Genomic DNA, 16,518 nt, shown 5'->3' on the forward strand with positions numbered 1-16,518 from the left:
ACTCCAGCTGCATGGGATTTGATGCTCTCTGTGGGTACCAACACGCACGCACACATGCACACAGAAAACAGACATGGAGAGATGGCTCAGTGGTTAAGAGCGCTGGCTGCTCTTCCAGGGGTCCTGAATTCAATTCCCAGCAACCTCATGGTGGCTCACAACCATCTGAAATGAGATCTGATTCCCTCTTCTGGCCTGCAGGCATATGCAGACAAAACACTGTATACATAATAAATACGTAAATCTTCAAAAATAAATAAACAAACAAAACAGCCACCAGGTGATGCTGAATTAGCTTGTTAATCTGGTCCTGGGCTTGGAACTAAGATCTCGTCTAAGTTGCTTTGGTGTGCAGACAAGCACAAGTCCAGCTGAAAGCTCCTGTGCTGTCTTTATTTCCTAAAGTGCAAATACAACACAGCTGTGGCTGACAGAGAAGAGAGCAGAGAGTTGATCAGGAAACAGGAAGTGGATATCCTGGAGCTGAAAGAAAGTCTCAGACTGAGAATCCTCTCAGAGGATATTGAGGTAGGTATTGTTAACGTGACGCTCTTCTCTTTCCCTCCCTCCGTGCTTTCCTTTTTTCTTTGAGACAGGATCCTCTCTGGATCCCGTCTGCCCTGGAACTCACTATCTCCGCCTGCCTCTGCTTTACATTTCTATTTTCTTTTGTGCCGAATTACTTGGCCGTATGTTTATTTGTGTAAGGATATTTTAATGGGTAACTAGAAGATTCTTTTTAAAAGGAGTAATTGATACTTGGGGCCTGACAAGAAGACTCAGAGGGTAAAGTTACTTCGCACCGAAAATGACCATCTGATTATAATTCCCGGAACCTGCGGTGGAAGGAAGGAGGGGACTGTTCTACTTTTAAAAAATCAACAGTGAAAATCGTTAAGTCCTCCTATTCACAAAAGTAAAAGAATGTATCAGAATCTTAAGGAGAAAAATTAGCAATTTTTAGGATGTCAGATAGTCCACATGATGTAAAGGAAGGCTTGAAAAAGAAAATATAGAATTATTGTAGACATAAAAATTTGTGTAATTCAAATCCCAACTTTTAAAAACCGATGAGAGCTGGGCATGGTGGTGTTTGTCTTTAATCCCACTACTTGGGGAACCAACGTAGGTCTTTATATAATAGGGTCAACCAGGGTTACACAGTGAGACCTGTGTGTTGGGGGAGGGGTTACATGTGGAGGCTGGAGATCAACCTCAGGTTTCATTTTTTTAGGCACCATCAACCCTGTTTTTTGAGATTTTTTGTTGGTTTGTTTGTTTTTGGAGACAAGGTTTTTCTGTGTAGTTTTGCCCTGTCCTGGCACTCACTCTGTAGACCAGATAAATGCTTACTGTGCCTTGAACCTGATTTTGCTAGGCCTTCCAGCCTGTGAGCCTGAGCGAGGCATGGTCTTGTGTACCTCCCTGGGGCCGGGATTAGAGACAGGCTATTATGCCCAGCCTTTGACGATGTTAGGAACCAAACTCCAGTCTTCATGATCACGCTAGTTTCCTTTCTGTTGCTGTGATAAAACACTGATTGCAAACAAGTTAGACAGGACAGTTTCTGTTTGTCATACACTTCACATCACAATCTATCATTGAGGGAAGTCAGGGAGGAACCTGAATCAGAAACCGTAGAGGAATGCTGCTTGATGGCTCACCCCTGGCTAACTCAAAGGCTCATGGTTAGTTAGCTAGCATGCCTAGTGGTGGCACTTCCCTACTGAGCTCACCCGAAGACATGTCCACGGCAATCTAATGCAAGCAGTTCTCCGGTTGAGGCTTTTCTCTTAGATGACTCTGTTGTATCAAATTAACAAGATGTAATGGGAAGATTTTATTGACTGAGCTTCTTTCCAGCCCCTTGTGTCTTCTTTTTTCTATTTATCTATCTGTTTGTTTTTAAAGACACCCCCCCCCCCCAATTATATGTGTGTATGCAGTACTCTTAGAGGCTAGAAGGCGGCTTTGGATCTAGAGCTAGGTTTATCGTGCTGATGAGACGCTTGATGTGGTCAGCTGGGAACCAAACTTTAGTCCTCTTCAAGAACAGCGTCTTTAAAAAACGGTGTGCATGTGTCCCTGTGGGAAGGGAGGATGAGCAGATTCTGCTCTGATATTGTCATTAACCGTACTGTGTAAGTAGGAATTACATATGCAGCCATTAGAAATTCTTTCCGTTACCTGATTCTCTGAGTCTTCAGTGGCTGTTGCCATGGTGAACTGTTGCAGTCCCTCTCTGATTGCCTGGGCTGGAGACATTTTTAACAGCTATTTACCTTCTAGGACATAAAAACCCAGAGTCAGGTTGAGGATATGGCTCTGGGGATAAAGTGCTTCCTGCATAAGCATGAAGACCCATGTTTGGACCCTCGGCCAATGTAAAAGCTGGGCTTAGCAGCCTGAGTCTGTAACCATAGAATGTAGCACTAGTGGGCAGAGGCAGACAGATCGCGGGTGCTTGCTGGCCAGCCAGTCTAGCCAAAATGGTTTATTCCAGGTTCAGTAAGAGATCTTGTCACACACAAAATAATGTCACACACAAAATAAGGTGGAGAAGAATAAAGATGCCTGACATGACCTCTGACATCTGTACACATCACATAGGCATGTATACACATACACACGTATGTGTGCAAATATTATGTGTGCACATACAAGCCCATAAAACTCAGTTAGTGGGACATTAAATAAGCACTTCACCTTGAATGTTCTGCATAAAAAGGTCAACTCTAAAGCCCTGAGTGGGATGCTGCCTAGCCTCACACAGCAGACTGAACCTGCTGAAGTCTGTAGCAGCTGCTTAAGTTGTCTTGGAATGACAAAGGGGGAAATTTTAAAGATTTTTATATACAGCTTTCCTAATGTGAAAAAAAATTGTGTTGATTTGTGAAACAAATGACATAGTTAAGAAATATTTCCTGTGGGACATTGTCCCCAACAGAGGGACATGCTGTGTGAAGATCTGGCCCATGCCACTGAGCAGCTGAACATGCTCACGGAGGCCTCCAAAAAGCACTCTGGGCTACTGCAATCTGCCCAGGAAGAGCTGACCAAGAAGGAGGCGCTGATCCAGGAGCTTCAACACAAGGTGAGTGGCATACTGAGCCATGCGGATGCCAGCCCGGAATCATATATGACATCTAAGAACCCTCTCTTCTTGCTGTTGTTTGAGGTGGGGTCTCACCTTGCACGGGGTTGGCTTTGGGTTCCTGGTTCTCTCTCCTCCACCTCCCAGAGCACTGAGGACATAGGCACATGCCACCACACCAAGAACAAATATCTTCTTAAATAACAAATGATTGGGTAATGCATGAGGCTCATATTGATGGGCCGTGCTGCAAAGAGTTAAAACAGTCTTGCTTTGTAGCTCTGGCTTGCCTAGTGCTCAGTAGGCAGCCAAGACTGTCCTGATATTCTATAATTCAGGCTGTCCTCAAAGTCATGGTAATCCTCCTGCCTCCACCCCTGAATTCTGGGATTACAGACACCAGGCACCTCCCCTGCCACAATATGTGTGTGCATTGATTCAATCGAGTTGGTTAATATATTCACTACCGCCTTTCCTGGTTTGAACTACACTTCATACATTACTTTTGGTTGTGCATTAGGTCTCAAAGACTTGCTTCTGTCTGAATTTGGTAGGCTTTGATGGACACCTCCCATCCAGGACTCTAACTCCCCAGTCTTTGGTGACTACTATCCTACTCAATACCTCTGAGTTAGGCTGTTTTGGATTCCACATAGAAGCTAGATCATTGTGTTTCTCCACTGGGCTTCTATCAAGTATGTGACGTTTTATTGCAGATGACAGAGTTTGCCTTGTCTTACAGGCTGGCCAGTGTTCTTTTATATCTAGGTATCTACTTGTTTCTGTTCGTGTGCTGGTGGACCATTAGGGTTACTATGCACTTTGGCTATTGTGAACAAGGGTGTAGTTAACATAGGGATGCAGCCCTCTCAAGTGTTCTACACAAGCTGGGGAGATGGTTCAGTTCATAGAGCCCTGCAGTTTGTATTTACATAACTCACATAGTAGCTAGGTAGGCATGGCGGCCTGCTTATAACCTTACATGCAGGAAGCAGAGGCAGGGAATCCCTAGCATGCTGACTGGCTGAAGCAGTGAACGGAGAAACTGCTTCCGTAACAGTTGGCCTCCACAGGTCATACACACATGTGAGCACACACATACACAGTTTCATTTCCTTCACGTGTAGACCCAGAACTGAGTTCTAGTTTGTTTTGGGGACGAGCTTCCCCCTTCTGTGGGTTTGTGGCATACTAACAGCATGTTCTCGACTAGTGCACGCCTTTCATCTTCACAGAGATAGAACCCTGGCATTGTGATTTGCTTTTCTCTGATGGTTGGCAGTGGGGGAGCTGCTCTTTTCTAATTGCACTGTGTGTTCTGAATTATTTTCTAATCTGTGACCTGTGATCTGTTCAATTTGCCCAGTTAAACCTAAAGAAGGAGGAGGTAGAGCACAAGAAGAATGAATATAACTTCAAAATGAGACAGCTAGAGCATGTGATGGGCTCTGCTACTGAGCACCCACAGGTACTTTTCCCAAAAAGTGCATTTCAGAGTGATCAGTTTTTCAAATGAGAAAAGTGTGTCGATAATTAATGTAATTCCTTGTAATTTTAAAGAAGAAGCTCTTCATTAACACCCCCTATCAGCCTTCTGCTTTGTAAAGCCTTTGTTTAACTTGGATAGGAATTAAAATAATATGCTAGATGGCTTTTCTCTGCATACCCTGCTCTCTAGCGGCCTGTCATATACACGGCAGTGCTCATCTTATCCGTTAGGGATAGATGACAACTGAAATCTTCATAGCGTCACAGATTCAAGCATTTGGATGAAGTATGATTTCTGTTTCAGAGTCCCAAAACGCCACCCCATTTTCAGCCCCATTTGGCAAAACTCCTAGAAACACAGGAACAAGAGATAGAAGATGGACGGGCCTCTAAGACTTTTTTGCAGCACCTTGTAACAAAGCTGAATGAAGACAGAGAAGTGAAAAATGCTGAAATCCTCAGGATGAAGGTACGGGATTTTTTCTTTTTTTTTTTTTTTTTTTTTTTTTTTTTTTTTTTTTTTTTTTTTTTTTTTTCCCTTTTCCAGTGAACTTTACTTTTAAAAGCCAGCAATTTGTTCCTAGCTGCTAACGATCCAAGTTCAAAAGGCCAGAGCTTCTTCATAGTCTTCCTCCCAGCCTTGACCCCTTGCAGTGTAGTTTGTTGTCCCTGGGAGCTCCTAGTTTCCTTTCCTTCCTTTGTAAAGCTTTTCAGTGCACACTTACTTGAGTCTGTAAGCGTCCTTCCCCTGCCTTGTGTCATGAGCAGTGATAAGAGACCTGGAGTCCCCGAACTCCTGAATCTTTGCCAGCTCATTAGCTACAGCATATTATCTCAACACAGTTATAGATGTGTGCTGTGCATGTATGTGTTAGGTACGTGTGCTTGCGGAGGCCAGAGGTCAACATCACATGTGTTTCTTATCACTGTCCACCTCAGAGCAGGCACTGTACTGACTGGGCCATCTTCCCAACCTCTCGGTGTAGTTTTAGATTTAACTTTTGTTCTTTCCTTCTCTCCTCTTCTTTCCCTGGCTTTTTGAGTGTGTGTGTGTGTGTGTGTCTCCATATGATGCAGTGTGTGTGTGTGTGTGTCTCCATATGATGCAGTGTGTGTGGGTTTTGTGTGTGTTCAATGCAGCAGAGTTTAACTGAACCAAACACTCTACAGGGCTCTGTTCTACCACCTCCATTGTAAAGAGCATTGGAATTATAAACGTGTGCTGCTGCACCAGGTTTCAGTAGGATCTGGGGGTTCAAGCTCAGGTCCTCACTCTTAGGTGTGACCTAAGTCATCTCCCCAGCCTCCTTACGTCTTCTTGAGATAGGATCTCACTTTATAGCTATATAACCCAGGTTGGCTTTGAACTCATGACCCTCTTTTCCTTAGCCTCCTGAGTGCTGGGGTGACATGCCTGGCAATAAGTGAGGATCTGATCTGAGCGTGTGCTGAAAGTGTTTAAGGTGGTGAGCTTGTCACACACTGCTTAATCCAGGAACACTCAGTGTGAAGGAATACCTGTGTTAGTCACAACCTTTTCTGTGGGGGTGGTGACATGGGGTCTCACTTCACAGGTCTGGCTGTCCTGGAATCCTTATGTCCAGCAAACTGCCCGCCTTTGCCTCCAAAGTGCTGGAGTTAAAGGTGTGTGCCACCACACCAGCTTCAGTCACAACCTTGAGAAGCCAAACAGCACCCATCCTGATGTCTCTTCTGAAAAGTTTTTCGGTGTATTCTCAGGATCAGTTGTGTGAGATGGAAAGTCTGCGCCTGGAGTCTCAGCAATTACAGGAGAAAAATTGGCTCCTGCAAAGTCAGCTGGATGCGGTTAGGAGGCAGGACAGTGGGTGAGTAAGAGCCGCAAGGTTCACAGCAGCACTCGGCCTGCCTGCATATCCTTAAGTGAATGAGGTTAATATGGCTCTGGGATTAGAGGCGTGCGCTACTACCGCTTGGCCAAAATAATTTTAAAGGGTCATAGCATTAAGAAAGTTGAGGTCCATTCTGACGCTTGCAGTCTGTAGTCTGCCCGCCTGTTTCCCATGTGCTCCACGCCTTGCCTGTCTAAAGTACTTTATTTCACTTTTTTTCCTTGATTTTTGTTTTTTGGGGTTTTTTTAGGGGGGGCAAGTAATGCTTGTATATCAAACTCTAAAATACTTAATGTCTGGATCTTATTTTATGTAAACAGATGTTTTGTCTGAATGTGTTTCTGTAACCATTGTGTGCCTGGTGTCTAGGGAGGCCAGAAAGGAGTGTTGGGTTCCTTGGAACTGGAGTTAGAAGCCATTGTGAATTACCATGTGGAAGCAGCAAGTGCTTTGAGCCACCGCTCCAGCCCCATTGTCTGGATCTTGACCTAAAAAAAGTTTTCCTGACCTTGATTCAGGACATAAACAGCACACTCTTACCTGACCTTGAGGGACCTTGACATTTGAGTCTCATGACCCGTTTTGACTAGGCTGCAGATGTGAAGGAAGAAGAGCGTCTTCCTGTGCTAAGCCTTACTTAATGCTCTGTTGCTCACAGAGGTTCCTAGCGAAGCACACAGCATTCAGGCAGGCTCTCCAGTGAGATCCTGCTGGCCCACTGAATTACATTTACTTTCCTAACCCAGGAAAAACTTGCAGAGATGCACGTGCCATCCAGACTGTAGTCCTTGATTTGTGGTGGAGCATTTGTTTTCTGTGAAGAGATCCATGTTGTATGTTCAGGTAGCCCCTGCTGTTTGCATACATGTGAAGCCAGAGTGGCCCTCAGAAACTGTTAGCTAACTAAATACCCGAGAAAGGGAGGAATCGGGTTCCAAGAGGCCCGGACTACCAGAGGGATCCAGGCAACCCTCCCTACCCTTGAAGAACCCTCTGCCCCTTTTATTCACGGTTGATCTTCGAGTTGCTACTTTGAGCTAAACTTCTGCACTAACTCTTCCCCCAAGCCTTGGTTAGGTGTCTTCACTCTGCCAGTCTTGCTTTTACAGTGGTAAGATTCAGCCCTGAGTTCCGGGGAGGCCCTATTTATCCCCGTCTGTGGATCACGCTGAGTAACGTATTTATCCCATCACTGATTAACTGTACTAACTTAATCAGCACAGTTAGTTTTACCAAAGCTACGGATAACCAGGTCAATTAACCCTTGAATGTACTTGACAGTGTTTCCCTGTCCACTCCCTCATCTATGCAGCAATCAGAGTCACCCAGACAGTCAACAGCTGAAGAACGAACACCAAGAGGAGATTGCCAAAGAAAGACTTGCTAAAGTATGGCTTAACATTTTGCTTTTGCAAGTACTGTCTTTACTGTATTCCCACTGATTATGTTTGCTGTGGGTATTAACGTATTAATGTGTGTCTGCCAGTCAGGCACCTGCACACCTGCTTCCGGGACGTGGGAGGCTGGCACAGAGAAGTGGCCATAAGTCTGAGGCCCAGCCATAGACAGAAACAACAAAGGGAAGACTGTACCTGCCTTTGTGCTTCTGTAGTGCAGGGGCTCCACATTTCCCATGTGCAGCCGTATACTTAGAACCAAGTGTGGTGTCTCCTGTGCACAGTGCACAGATGCTTGTGAACCGGTACCTTTTGTGTATGGGACATACGTGGAAGGGGACATGGGCTTGGTTTTCTTAGCACAAAGGAAAATGGAGTTTTTCTTCTCTGTGTTCATCTTAGTAAAGGTCTAAAGAACCTGACCACCTTCTTCTTTTTAATTATAGAATAAACTTATTGAAGAAACCCTGAAAATGAAAGCAGAGTAAGTGTCTATATTTCAAATCTTTTTCTTGTTTTTAGTATTTCTAAACTATTGCGGGGATGTGCACGCACACCATGCCAAGTGCGCGGAGGTCTGAGCACAGTGGAGTAGTTCTCTTCTTCCACACTGGGCTGTAGACAGAGGTCAGCGGGATAAAGGTCACCAGGGGTTACCTGCTGAGCCATCTTGCCAGGCCTAGTTCTTTTGTCATTGTTTTTAATCTCACGCGATTGTGTTTTGCTTTGCCTGTGTTTATGTTTGTGTGTGGTGTGTGTGCTTAGTACCTGCAGAGGTCAGACGAGGGCATCGGGTCCCCTGAAACATGAGTTACCAGGCTATGGACTGTCCTGTGGGTAAAAGTCTCCTCTGAAGGGAAAATACATCCATAAGGTAGCTCCTTCCCTTCTGTGGTCTATGTGAATGGAACTTTTGTGTGCGCGTGTGTGTGCGTAGGTATGCACACATATCACAGATGCCTGCAGATCCTCTGCAGCTAGTTACAAGCATTTGCATCCTGCCCTTTATGGATGCTTGGAACGGGGCACCAGTTCTCTGCCACAACAAGTGCCCTTAGCTGCTGAGCCGTCTCTCCAAGCCCCAAAATTATTTTTGATGCTATCTGCTCAATAGGATTTTCATGTAAAGCCACTTTTAACAAAGAGTAGCACATGGGCAGTCGTTATTTTTCTTGAGTTGCTGAGGGGTTTTCTCCTCGTGGGGAGTAGGAGCAGTTTAACAGGCTTGCAGCCAGTAGTGGTTAAGTTAGTGTACAGCATGGTCAACAGCCCAGATGGGTCTGTGGAACTGCGGCAAGTCTGGATATATCCTTCAGGACTTGTCACTGAATGGCATGGATTTCTTGTGGAGACAGAAGTCCTCAGTGATGTGTGGTCCTGGAAGCACTCAGAGCTCACATTGTGCCGTGGGCACACACACATTTTCTTCAGTGCTGCAGGAAACTAGCTATTAGACTGCAGTAACATAGGCAGAATTGTTTAATTTCATGTGGTTGGGACTTGGTGATACCATCAGGAACTGAGACTTTCCCATTATTCTGCTTTTGGTACTGTCGGCTACAATGTACCTACTGTAGCTGCAATGTCTTGCCTTCATAGGGTGGCAGCGGCTGCTCTTTGAGGTCTCATCATGTAGCCCAGGCTAGCCTAGACCAGACATCCTCAGGGCTTAGAAAACCAGTGTCCAGTAAAGACAAGATGTGCTCACCATGCCCAGCTTAGGCCAGGTGACATCCTCTGCTGGGATGTGAAGGGACTGGTTTTCTTTCCCCTCATAAAATTGAGCTTCATAAACAAGAACCAGGTGTCTTTGTCTCCTTCTCATTGTCTCGATACAGTACTGACAAATAAAGAAAGGAGGGTCTATTTTGATTTACAGTTCCAGAGGGAAACAGACCATTCGTGGTCGGGAATGCCACAGTGGCAACAGCAGGAAGCTGGCTGTCACACTGCAGTTTCAGTCAGGAAACAGAAAGCAGGAGTGTGCTTGGGCAATGAAACTTGACGGGGCAGAGGCAGGTGGGTCTCTTGAGTTCAAGGCTACCCTGGGCTACATAGAGAGACCTGTCTTAAACAGAGCAGAAACCCTCAAGGCATGGGCCCTAGAGGGATGTATTTCATACAGAAGGTCTCCACTGCCTTCCAAACTAGCGCCAGTCAGCTAGGAACCAAGTGTTAAAAATGCATGAGTCCATGGGAAGTTTTCACATTCAAGCCACAGCACCCGACGACGACTGGACAGCAAGGTAGCCATGGGTAGCATCTGAGCTTTTTATCCAACCAGAGCAGAGGCAGAGCACTTGCCTACATTGTCTCTGTGGGTATTGCTGAGCATGCTCTGGAAACACATCGCCTAGACTGAGCTGGCCTGTGGGAAGGCTCAGATCTGTGTGTCATCTTTGTTTCCAATACAAAGTATCCCACAGAAAGGAGGTGAAATCCTATGCTTTTTAATTGAGTCGTATAAAATGGGTAAACTAAAGCACATACACCTGAGGAAAGAATGAATGTTCCATTGTCTGAAGTTCGGTTTTTAAATCAGAAATCATCGCTCTGAGATTGGAGACACTTCAAGCCTACAGACTGAATGATACCTTATTTCTGTCTCCACTTGGGCAAGTAGAGTTTCGAGCTAAATTTTTATTATTTGAGAAGAGTTTGAAGCCAGGCATTGTAGAATATGCCAAGGCCCCAGTGCTTGTGTAGGTGAGGTAGACCATCCTCAGCTACATGGTGACTTTAGAGGACAGCCTGGGCTACACAAGAGCACTGCTCTGAGTGATAATAAAACTGTTTAATGAGTTTTTCTCAGGGTTAAACTATCGACCTAACAAAGCAATCACATATTCAGTACTGTCCCTCTATCGTGTTGAGGAGCTTGGGGTCCCAGAGCCTGGACCAATGTCAGGAGCGTGCTCGCCCCTAGGTCCGTCCTAGTCCTAGCCCACCCCCACAAGGCAGGGTTTCTCTGTGTAAGCCTTGGCTGTCCTGGAACTTGGACTGTAGACCAGGCCAGCCTTGTGCTCAAAGATCCACCTGCCTCTGCCTCTCAAGGGCTCAGATTAAAGGCGTGCTACCACCACGCAGCAAGCCTATCTTCTCTTGCCAGCTGTTCAGGAGACCTGAAGATGAGTGATACTTTGAATCCTAACCCTGAACTTAGAAGGAAAAACCTAGTTTGAGTCCTGTTTTATTATATTTTCTTGAAATATACCATAAAGTAATGCTGTTGTTCTTCCAGGTTAGAAGAAGTCCAAAGTGCCCTTCAGAGTAAGGAGAAGGTCTGTCACAGAATGAGTGAGGAAGTTGAGCGAACCAGAACTTTGGAGTCTAGAGCATTTCAGGAAAAGGAGCAGCTGCGGTCAAAACTGGAAGAAATGTATGAAGAGAGAGACAGAACTTTCCAGGTGTGCTGGGTAGAATGCTTGAATACATAGTTAACAAAAACCACACCTGTGGTTCCGTTTCCCTAGTGTTCGGAGTGCCCACAGACGTTTGCTCACCTCGGTTGGTGCTTTTGAAAGGGGATACATAATGTGACCTTCCGATCCTTGGATTGACAGGAAATGGAAATGTTGAGAAAGCAACTAGAGTATCTTGCTGAGGAAAATGGAAAGTTGGTAGGTCATCAAAACCTACATCAGAAGATTCAGTATGTAGTGCGCCTCAAGAAGGAAAACGTCAGGCTTGCTGAGGTAAACGGAAGACTGCTCTGAATAAGCTGATTGTGGTTTTAAAGCAATTGTTTTAATGAATTGGTCATTGCTACTGTACTTTTTTGTTTTTTGAAACAGGGTCACACTCTGTAATCTCATACCTTTAATTTGAATATATACAGAATCAAGGAAATAATTTCTATAAATAATTAGAAACTTAATTTTCTTCTCTTTTTAAATTACAGGAGACAGAAAAGTTGCGCGCTGAAAATGTATTTTTGAAAGAAAAGAAAAAGAATGAATTCTAAAGACCCAGCCAGCTCCTTACACATCAGTTTGTTTACACTGGTTCTTTAAAAACACTGTACTTGCCCAAGTGATAGAGCCAGACTAAAGACCTTAATTATGAATCATGCTACGCGGTGATCCTCAGTACTCTGATAGATGCTCTGCATGCAAACACAGCAGGCTGTTAAGAGGGTAACAGTGCATTTAAAATAAAGGTCTAAAGCTGAGGTTTGTGGTGAATGTTGGTCATGTTCTATTCTCCTCAGATCTACCTTTGATAAACTTGGTGAGAATTTATTTGATTTTGTAGCAAACTTGTTCATACTGGTTTGTTTGTTTGTTTATAACTGTTGTCGTGAGCATTTTTTACATGTCTAATTTTTCAAATAAAAAATTTTAAAAGCCAATTTTAAAATGTGTGTGACTATTTTGCCTACATGTATGTCCGTGTACTACATGTGTGCCTGGTATCCTTGGAGGTCAGAAGAAGGGGTCAGATTTCCTAGAAGTAGTTACTGATGGTTGGGTTCAGGGAAACCAATGCAAAACTATGCAAAAACAAGTGCTCATAACCTAGTTTTGAGGTTTTTGATGAGGATCATAGGGTCTCCTGTGATCCAGGTTTGCCTTGAACTCACTGTGTAGGCAAAGAAGCCCTTGAATTCCTGCTCCTTCTGCCTCTATATTCAGAGTCCTGGGTTTTTAGGTATACACCATTACACCCAGATTATTAGTTAGGTTTTGACTTTGGATACACAAATAAAATAAATCAACCCTCTAGCTTTACTTGGTCTTAGTTTGCTCTAAAATCACTAATTTTGGGGGCCTCACAGATAGACCATTCCCCCCTATTTCTCAACCTCTGCCAAAACATGAAGACCCTTTCTGCTAAAAGCACGGTGATAATCTTCTAATCTCTGGGATGAAAATCCTGACAAGAAACTTAGGTTTGCTTCAGCTTTACTTGTCTGTTCTTGCCACATTGTAAGATCTCTCCACTATGAAATGGAGTAGCACAAGGAGGCCTCAACTCCTTCATCTGCAAAGTGGGATGGTTTATACCACATACAACTAACTGGGATATTTTTATATGTGTATCTGTGTTCAGGTGTGTGCACATGTGTGCAGGTGCCCATGGAGATCAGCAAAAAGCACTGGCTCCCCTGGATCGAGGAAGGGGTTGCTCTGAGCTGCCCACACAGGTAGCTAGCTGGGAAGCCACCAGCCCCCAATAATCCATCCTTTATTTTAGCCACAAGACCACCTGCAATGTGGCATGTTAAGAATGTCTACGAAAAGTTCTTAACAGAAAACAGCATGCTAAACGAGGAGTGGGCTGTGAAATTATTTTTGTTTTATCAAACTCCCATACATATGTATTGTTTGTATTTTATGTAGTCTACGAAGAGATCTTGATACATAGCCCTGGCTGGCCTAGGACTATGTAGGTGAGGCTGTTCTGGAACTCACAGAGGTCCACTTGTCTCTGCCTCCTGAGGTGCGCCCCTCACCAGGCCCACTATACACTTGAGCATCTTGCTTTTTAAGGAAATGTACCCCCAACATACACACACTGCCATGGATTGAACTCAGGACTTTCCATGTGTTAGGGAAGCACTAAGCTAGGTCCCTGACAACCCCCCCTCCCTTTTTTTTTAAGTCCTAGGCTAGCCTAGTACTTGCAAAGTTAGCCAGGCTGGCCTCGAACTCATAGTAATCCTGCCTCAGCCTCAGGAGTGCTAGGATTAACGGTGTAATATTACTGACAGTAGGTGATGCGTTTTAGTATTTTGGGTAACTTAAGATGGATTTAGAAGTGATGTGGTTCTGGTGGTCCCAGCAGTGACTAATAAATGGTGTTTCCTCAGCACTTTCCCCAAGCAGTGGTTTGTCTCAAGCTGCGTGTCTGCAGAGCTGTCCCCTGCATCGCCTGGGGTCGAGAGGCTGCTGGAGCATCCCTACGATGCAGACTGGCATTGGGATCTGCAAAGCCAGGAGGCAGCATTCTCGGTGCCCATCCATGCCAAGTGGCAGCAGGTATGGAACTGCAGACCACAGCATTCTCGGCAGCAGGTTCCCCTCAGCCCAACGTTCCCTTCCGTGGCGCATGGTCCTCACCAGCAGACTCCTCCATCAGCGCCAGGCTCGCTTGGGCTGCAGGCCGTCCTCAGTCAGGGGTTTGTGTGGGCTGCAGGTTCTGGGCCCCAGGTTCCTACAGCAGCAGCAGATTCGCCGCCTCCTCCTCCTTTGCACGCTCTCCTCCCGCTCCGCCCCCGGCTCCGCCCCCCGGCTCCGCCCTCCCGGGCTCACGGAGGGCTGGCAGCCGGCGGCGGCGGGCGATCGGGCCTCATGGCGGCCGGGCCGCCGTCCTCAGGTGCTGCAGTGTCTGCATCCGCTTACCCCGACGCACCGGTGGAGCTCCCCGCTCGCCTCCGGGCCGGCGCCATGCGGTGCCGCTTCTGGGGCGTGGTCAACTGTCTGTGCGCCGGCGCGTTCGGGGCGCTGGCCGCCGCCGCCGCCAAGCTGGCCTTCGGCAGCCAGGTGCAGCCCAGGGCGGTCCGATCGGCGAGGCCGGGGAGGGGTGGGGAGGGGTAGGGGTGGGGAGGGGTAGGGTGGAGGAGGACCGCGGTCCGGGCCTCCTCCTGAGTGCACCGAGGGGCTGGGCTGATTGATGGCCCTGGCACCTGTGCTGTCTTGAGTCTTCCTACACGGGCTGGGCTCAGCAGCAGCTGAGAGGTCAGCCCTGGCCTTTAGATTTCAGGCGTCTTAGAGTTGCAGGTTCCAAGCTCGAGGGCCACACATAACCCTTTGGGTGTTCCTCTGGGCAGAAGTGGTCCAGGGTGAAGACCATGGAAGTTTTGTGTTTTTTGGTTTTTTGTTTTTTGGGGTTTTTTAAAAATCTTTCCCCATAGCGATCAGGCTTTCGTTATCCATCGTGTGAGCAGGTTGCTCCTGACCCCTTAACGATGCCCTTTTGTAAGTCTTCCCTTTCCAAAAGACTACGGAGCTACAACAAATTTGAGGTCTACAGGGAAGAAAACTATCTCACACACACACACACACACACACACACACACACACACACACACACCGTCACCGAGGTCTGCACATCCTTCATAGGAGACTCCTAGAGATCCCCGGCCTTGCAAGGCTCTGCCCACGGTGGTTGTGGCTACAGTAACACTTTCTCCTGCAGGTGAATTTTGGCTTGCGTGTCTTAGGGCTTATTGCCATGGCAAGTACCAATTCTCTGATGTGGACCTTCTTTAGCCGCGGCCTCAGTTTCTCTATGTCCTCAGCCATTGCATCCGTCACCGTGACGTTTTCAAACATAGTCAGCTCGGTGAGTAGCCTGGTGACCTTGTCCTTGCTCAGGGCTCTGGGTGAGTTGTCCTTGGGGAGGTCCCTGCTTTTTCAGGTTCAGGAAATGACAGGAAGTTAAGCAGAGGTTGGGCTGGTGCCAGTCAAGGAGCAGTTAAAGCAAAACTTAGGAAATGAAATCTTGAGTGTCATTCTGTGCCAACAGCAGCTACAGGAAGTCCCTTGGCGTGTCTCTCATGAGTCTGGGAACTCGGCATTAGCTACGGCGGTAGATGGGATTAGCGCAGGTTCTTTGCATATGTCCAGGGCCTGCAAAGTCCAGTAACCCAGTCAGTCCTGAAGTGGATGGAAGATGGCTGAGTTTGGTTTTAGGATTACTGGCCCCGCCTACTGGCCTTTGCTGGGCCTCATTGCTCAGCTCAGGTAACCCCTGACCTCCACAGAGGAGACAGAAGTACCTGCATTGATCTGATGAAGGTGGTAGCCGTATATGATACATGAAATAGCAGAGTTTGGCCTCTGACCGCCTCAGGGAAAAAGACGCCACTAAGGAATGCTAGAGCCTACCAGGGTAGGCCAAGTCCCTTACAGCTGTCTCTCCCACAGGCCATCTTGGGCTACTTGCTGTATGGAGAGTGCCAGGAGGTCCTGTGGTGGGGAGGGGTGTTCCTCATCCTCTGTGGGCTCACCCTGATCCACAGGAACTTCCCGGCTACCTGGGAGGCAAGCAAGCAGCAGCGACACCATCGGGTTGGATAGTCACACGGTAAAGATGGCCGTGACGCCCAGCACTGGGTTGACCAACAAGTAGGACTGCTTCCAGGGTTGCCTGGGAGTACAGCCTTGGACCATCCACCACGAGGAGATGCCAGACCAACCACAGGCCTCTGACCATCTCACAGCCTAGAGAGTCGAAGCATTGGCTCCCGTAAGAGGAAGATAACCACCACAGCACAGGTCCTTCAGCCTGGCACAGTGCTTTGATGCTTGGGCTGCCTTAGGAAACCCTGGAAGACTCTGGGATCTTGCCCAGCAAGATGTCAGGTATCTGAGAAGTGTGGTTATGGTTCTTCTACCTGACAGTGGCCCTTCATAAATCCCAGACTGAGTAGCTGGCGGGGCTCCCTTAAGTTACAAACGAGCAAACAGGTGTCAGGTCACGCCTATGAACGCACCGCAAAAGAAGGAAACTTGGGCTAATAAATACTCATTTGTAAGTTAAGGCTTACACTGGGTGTGGAATCTTACTTCTTTCTAACTTGGGGGGTAAAGTAGCTGAGTTCTCAGGACGGGTAGTGGAACATGTGGAGTACATGTGGATACCGCGCGCCTCTGTGTCCATCGTCAGCGGTGCCCTGTGCTTCTTCCCAAACCAGGACCCAACACGTGGAGGTTTTTCTCCC

At 46.7% G+C, this 16,518-nt stretch overlaps 2 protein-coding genes across 2 annotated transcripts in view; both read left to right on the forward strand.

The window, feature by feature from the left end:
- The window catches only part of Kif15 (kinesin family member 15), a 54,980-nt gene extending 43,116 nt beyond the window's left edge, over positions 1–11,864 (forward strand). The window contains exons 26-35 of the mRNA XM_051202937.1: positions 406–528; positions 2,948–3,094; positions 4,461–4,562; positions 4,887–5,051; positions 6,323–6,429; positions 7,766–7,841; positions 8,297–8,334; positions 11,092–11,257; positions 11,414–11,545; positions 11,752–11,864. Of these exons, the coding sequence (XP_051058894.1) occupies positions 406–528; positions 2,948–3,094; positions 4,461–4,562; positions 4,887–5,051; positions 6,323–6,429; positions 7,766–7,841; positions 8,297–8,334; positions 11,092–11,257; positions 11,414–11,545; positions 11,752–11,814 (1,119 nt within the window). The 3' untranslated portion in view covers positions 11,815–11,864. The remainder of the gene's footprint in view (positions 1–405; positions 529–2,947; positions 3,095–4,460; positions 4,563–4,886; positions 5,052–6,322; positions 6,430–7,765; positions 7,842–8,296; positions 8,335–11,091; positions 11,258–11,413; positions 11,546–11,751) is intronic.
- Positions 11,865–14,117: 2,253 nt separating this feature from the next.
- On the forward strand, positions 14,118–16,312 carry Tmem42 (transmembrane protein 42). The gene is made up of 3 exons (XM_051173703.1): positions 14,118–14,335; positions 14,991–15,137; positions 15,722–16,312. The coding sequence occupies exons 1-3, from the start codon at positions 14,144–14,146 to the stop codon at positions 15,872–15,874; spliced, it is 492 nt and encodes a 163-aa protein (XP_051029660.1). The 5' UTR covers positions 14,118–14,143; the 3' UTR covers positions 15,875–16,312.
- The last annotated feature ends 206 nt before the right edge of the window (positions 16,313–16,518 follow it).

This window comes from Phodopus roborovskii, unplaced genomic scaffold (assembly GCF_943737965.1).
Source record: "Phodopus roborovskii unplaced genomic scaffold, PHOROB, whole genome shotgun sequence".
NCBI classification, from domain to species: Eukaryota; Metazoa; Chordata; class Mammalia; order Rodentia; family Cricetidae; genus Phodopus; species Phodopus roborovskii.

Excerpts from the sequence above, each read along its gene's own strand:
- Tmem42 (XM_051173703.1), top strand. The coding sequence starts at position 14,144 with ATGGCGGCCGGGCCGCCGTCCTCAGGTGCTGCAGTGTCTGCATCCGCT. Across the intron at positions 14,336-14,990 it reads AGCTGGCCTTCGGCAGCCAG|GTGAATTTTGGCTTGCGTGT; the intron begins GTGCAGCCCAGG and ends TTTCTCCTGCAG. Across the intron at positions 15,138-15,721 it reads TTTCAAACATAGTCAGCTCG|GCCATCTTGGGCTACTTGCT; the intron begins GTGAGTAGCCTG and ends TCTCTCCCACAG.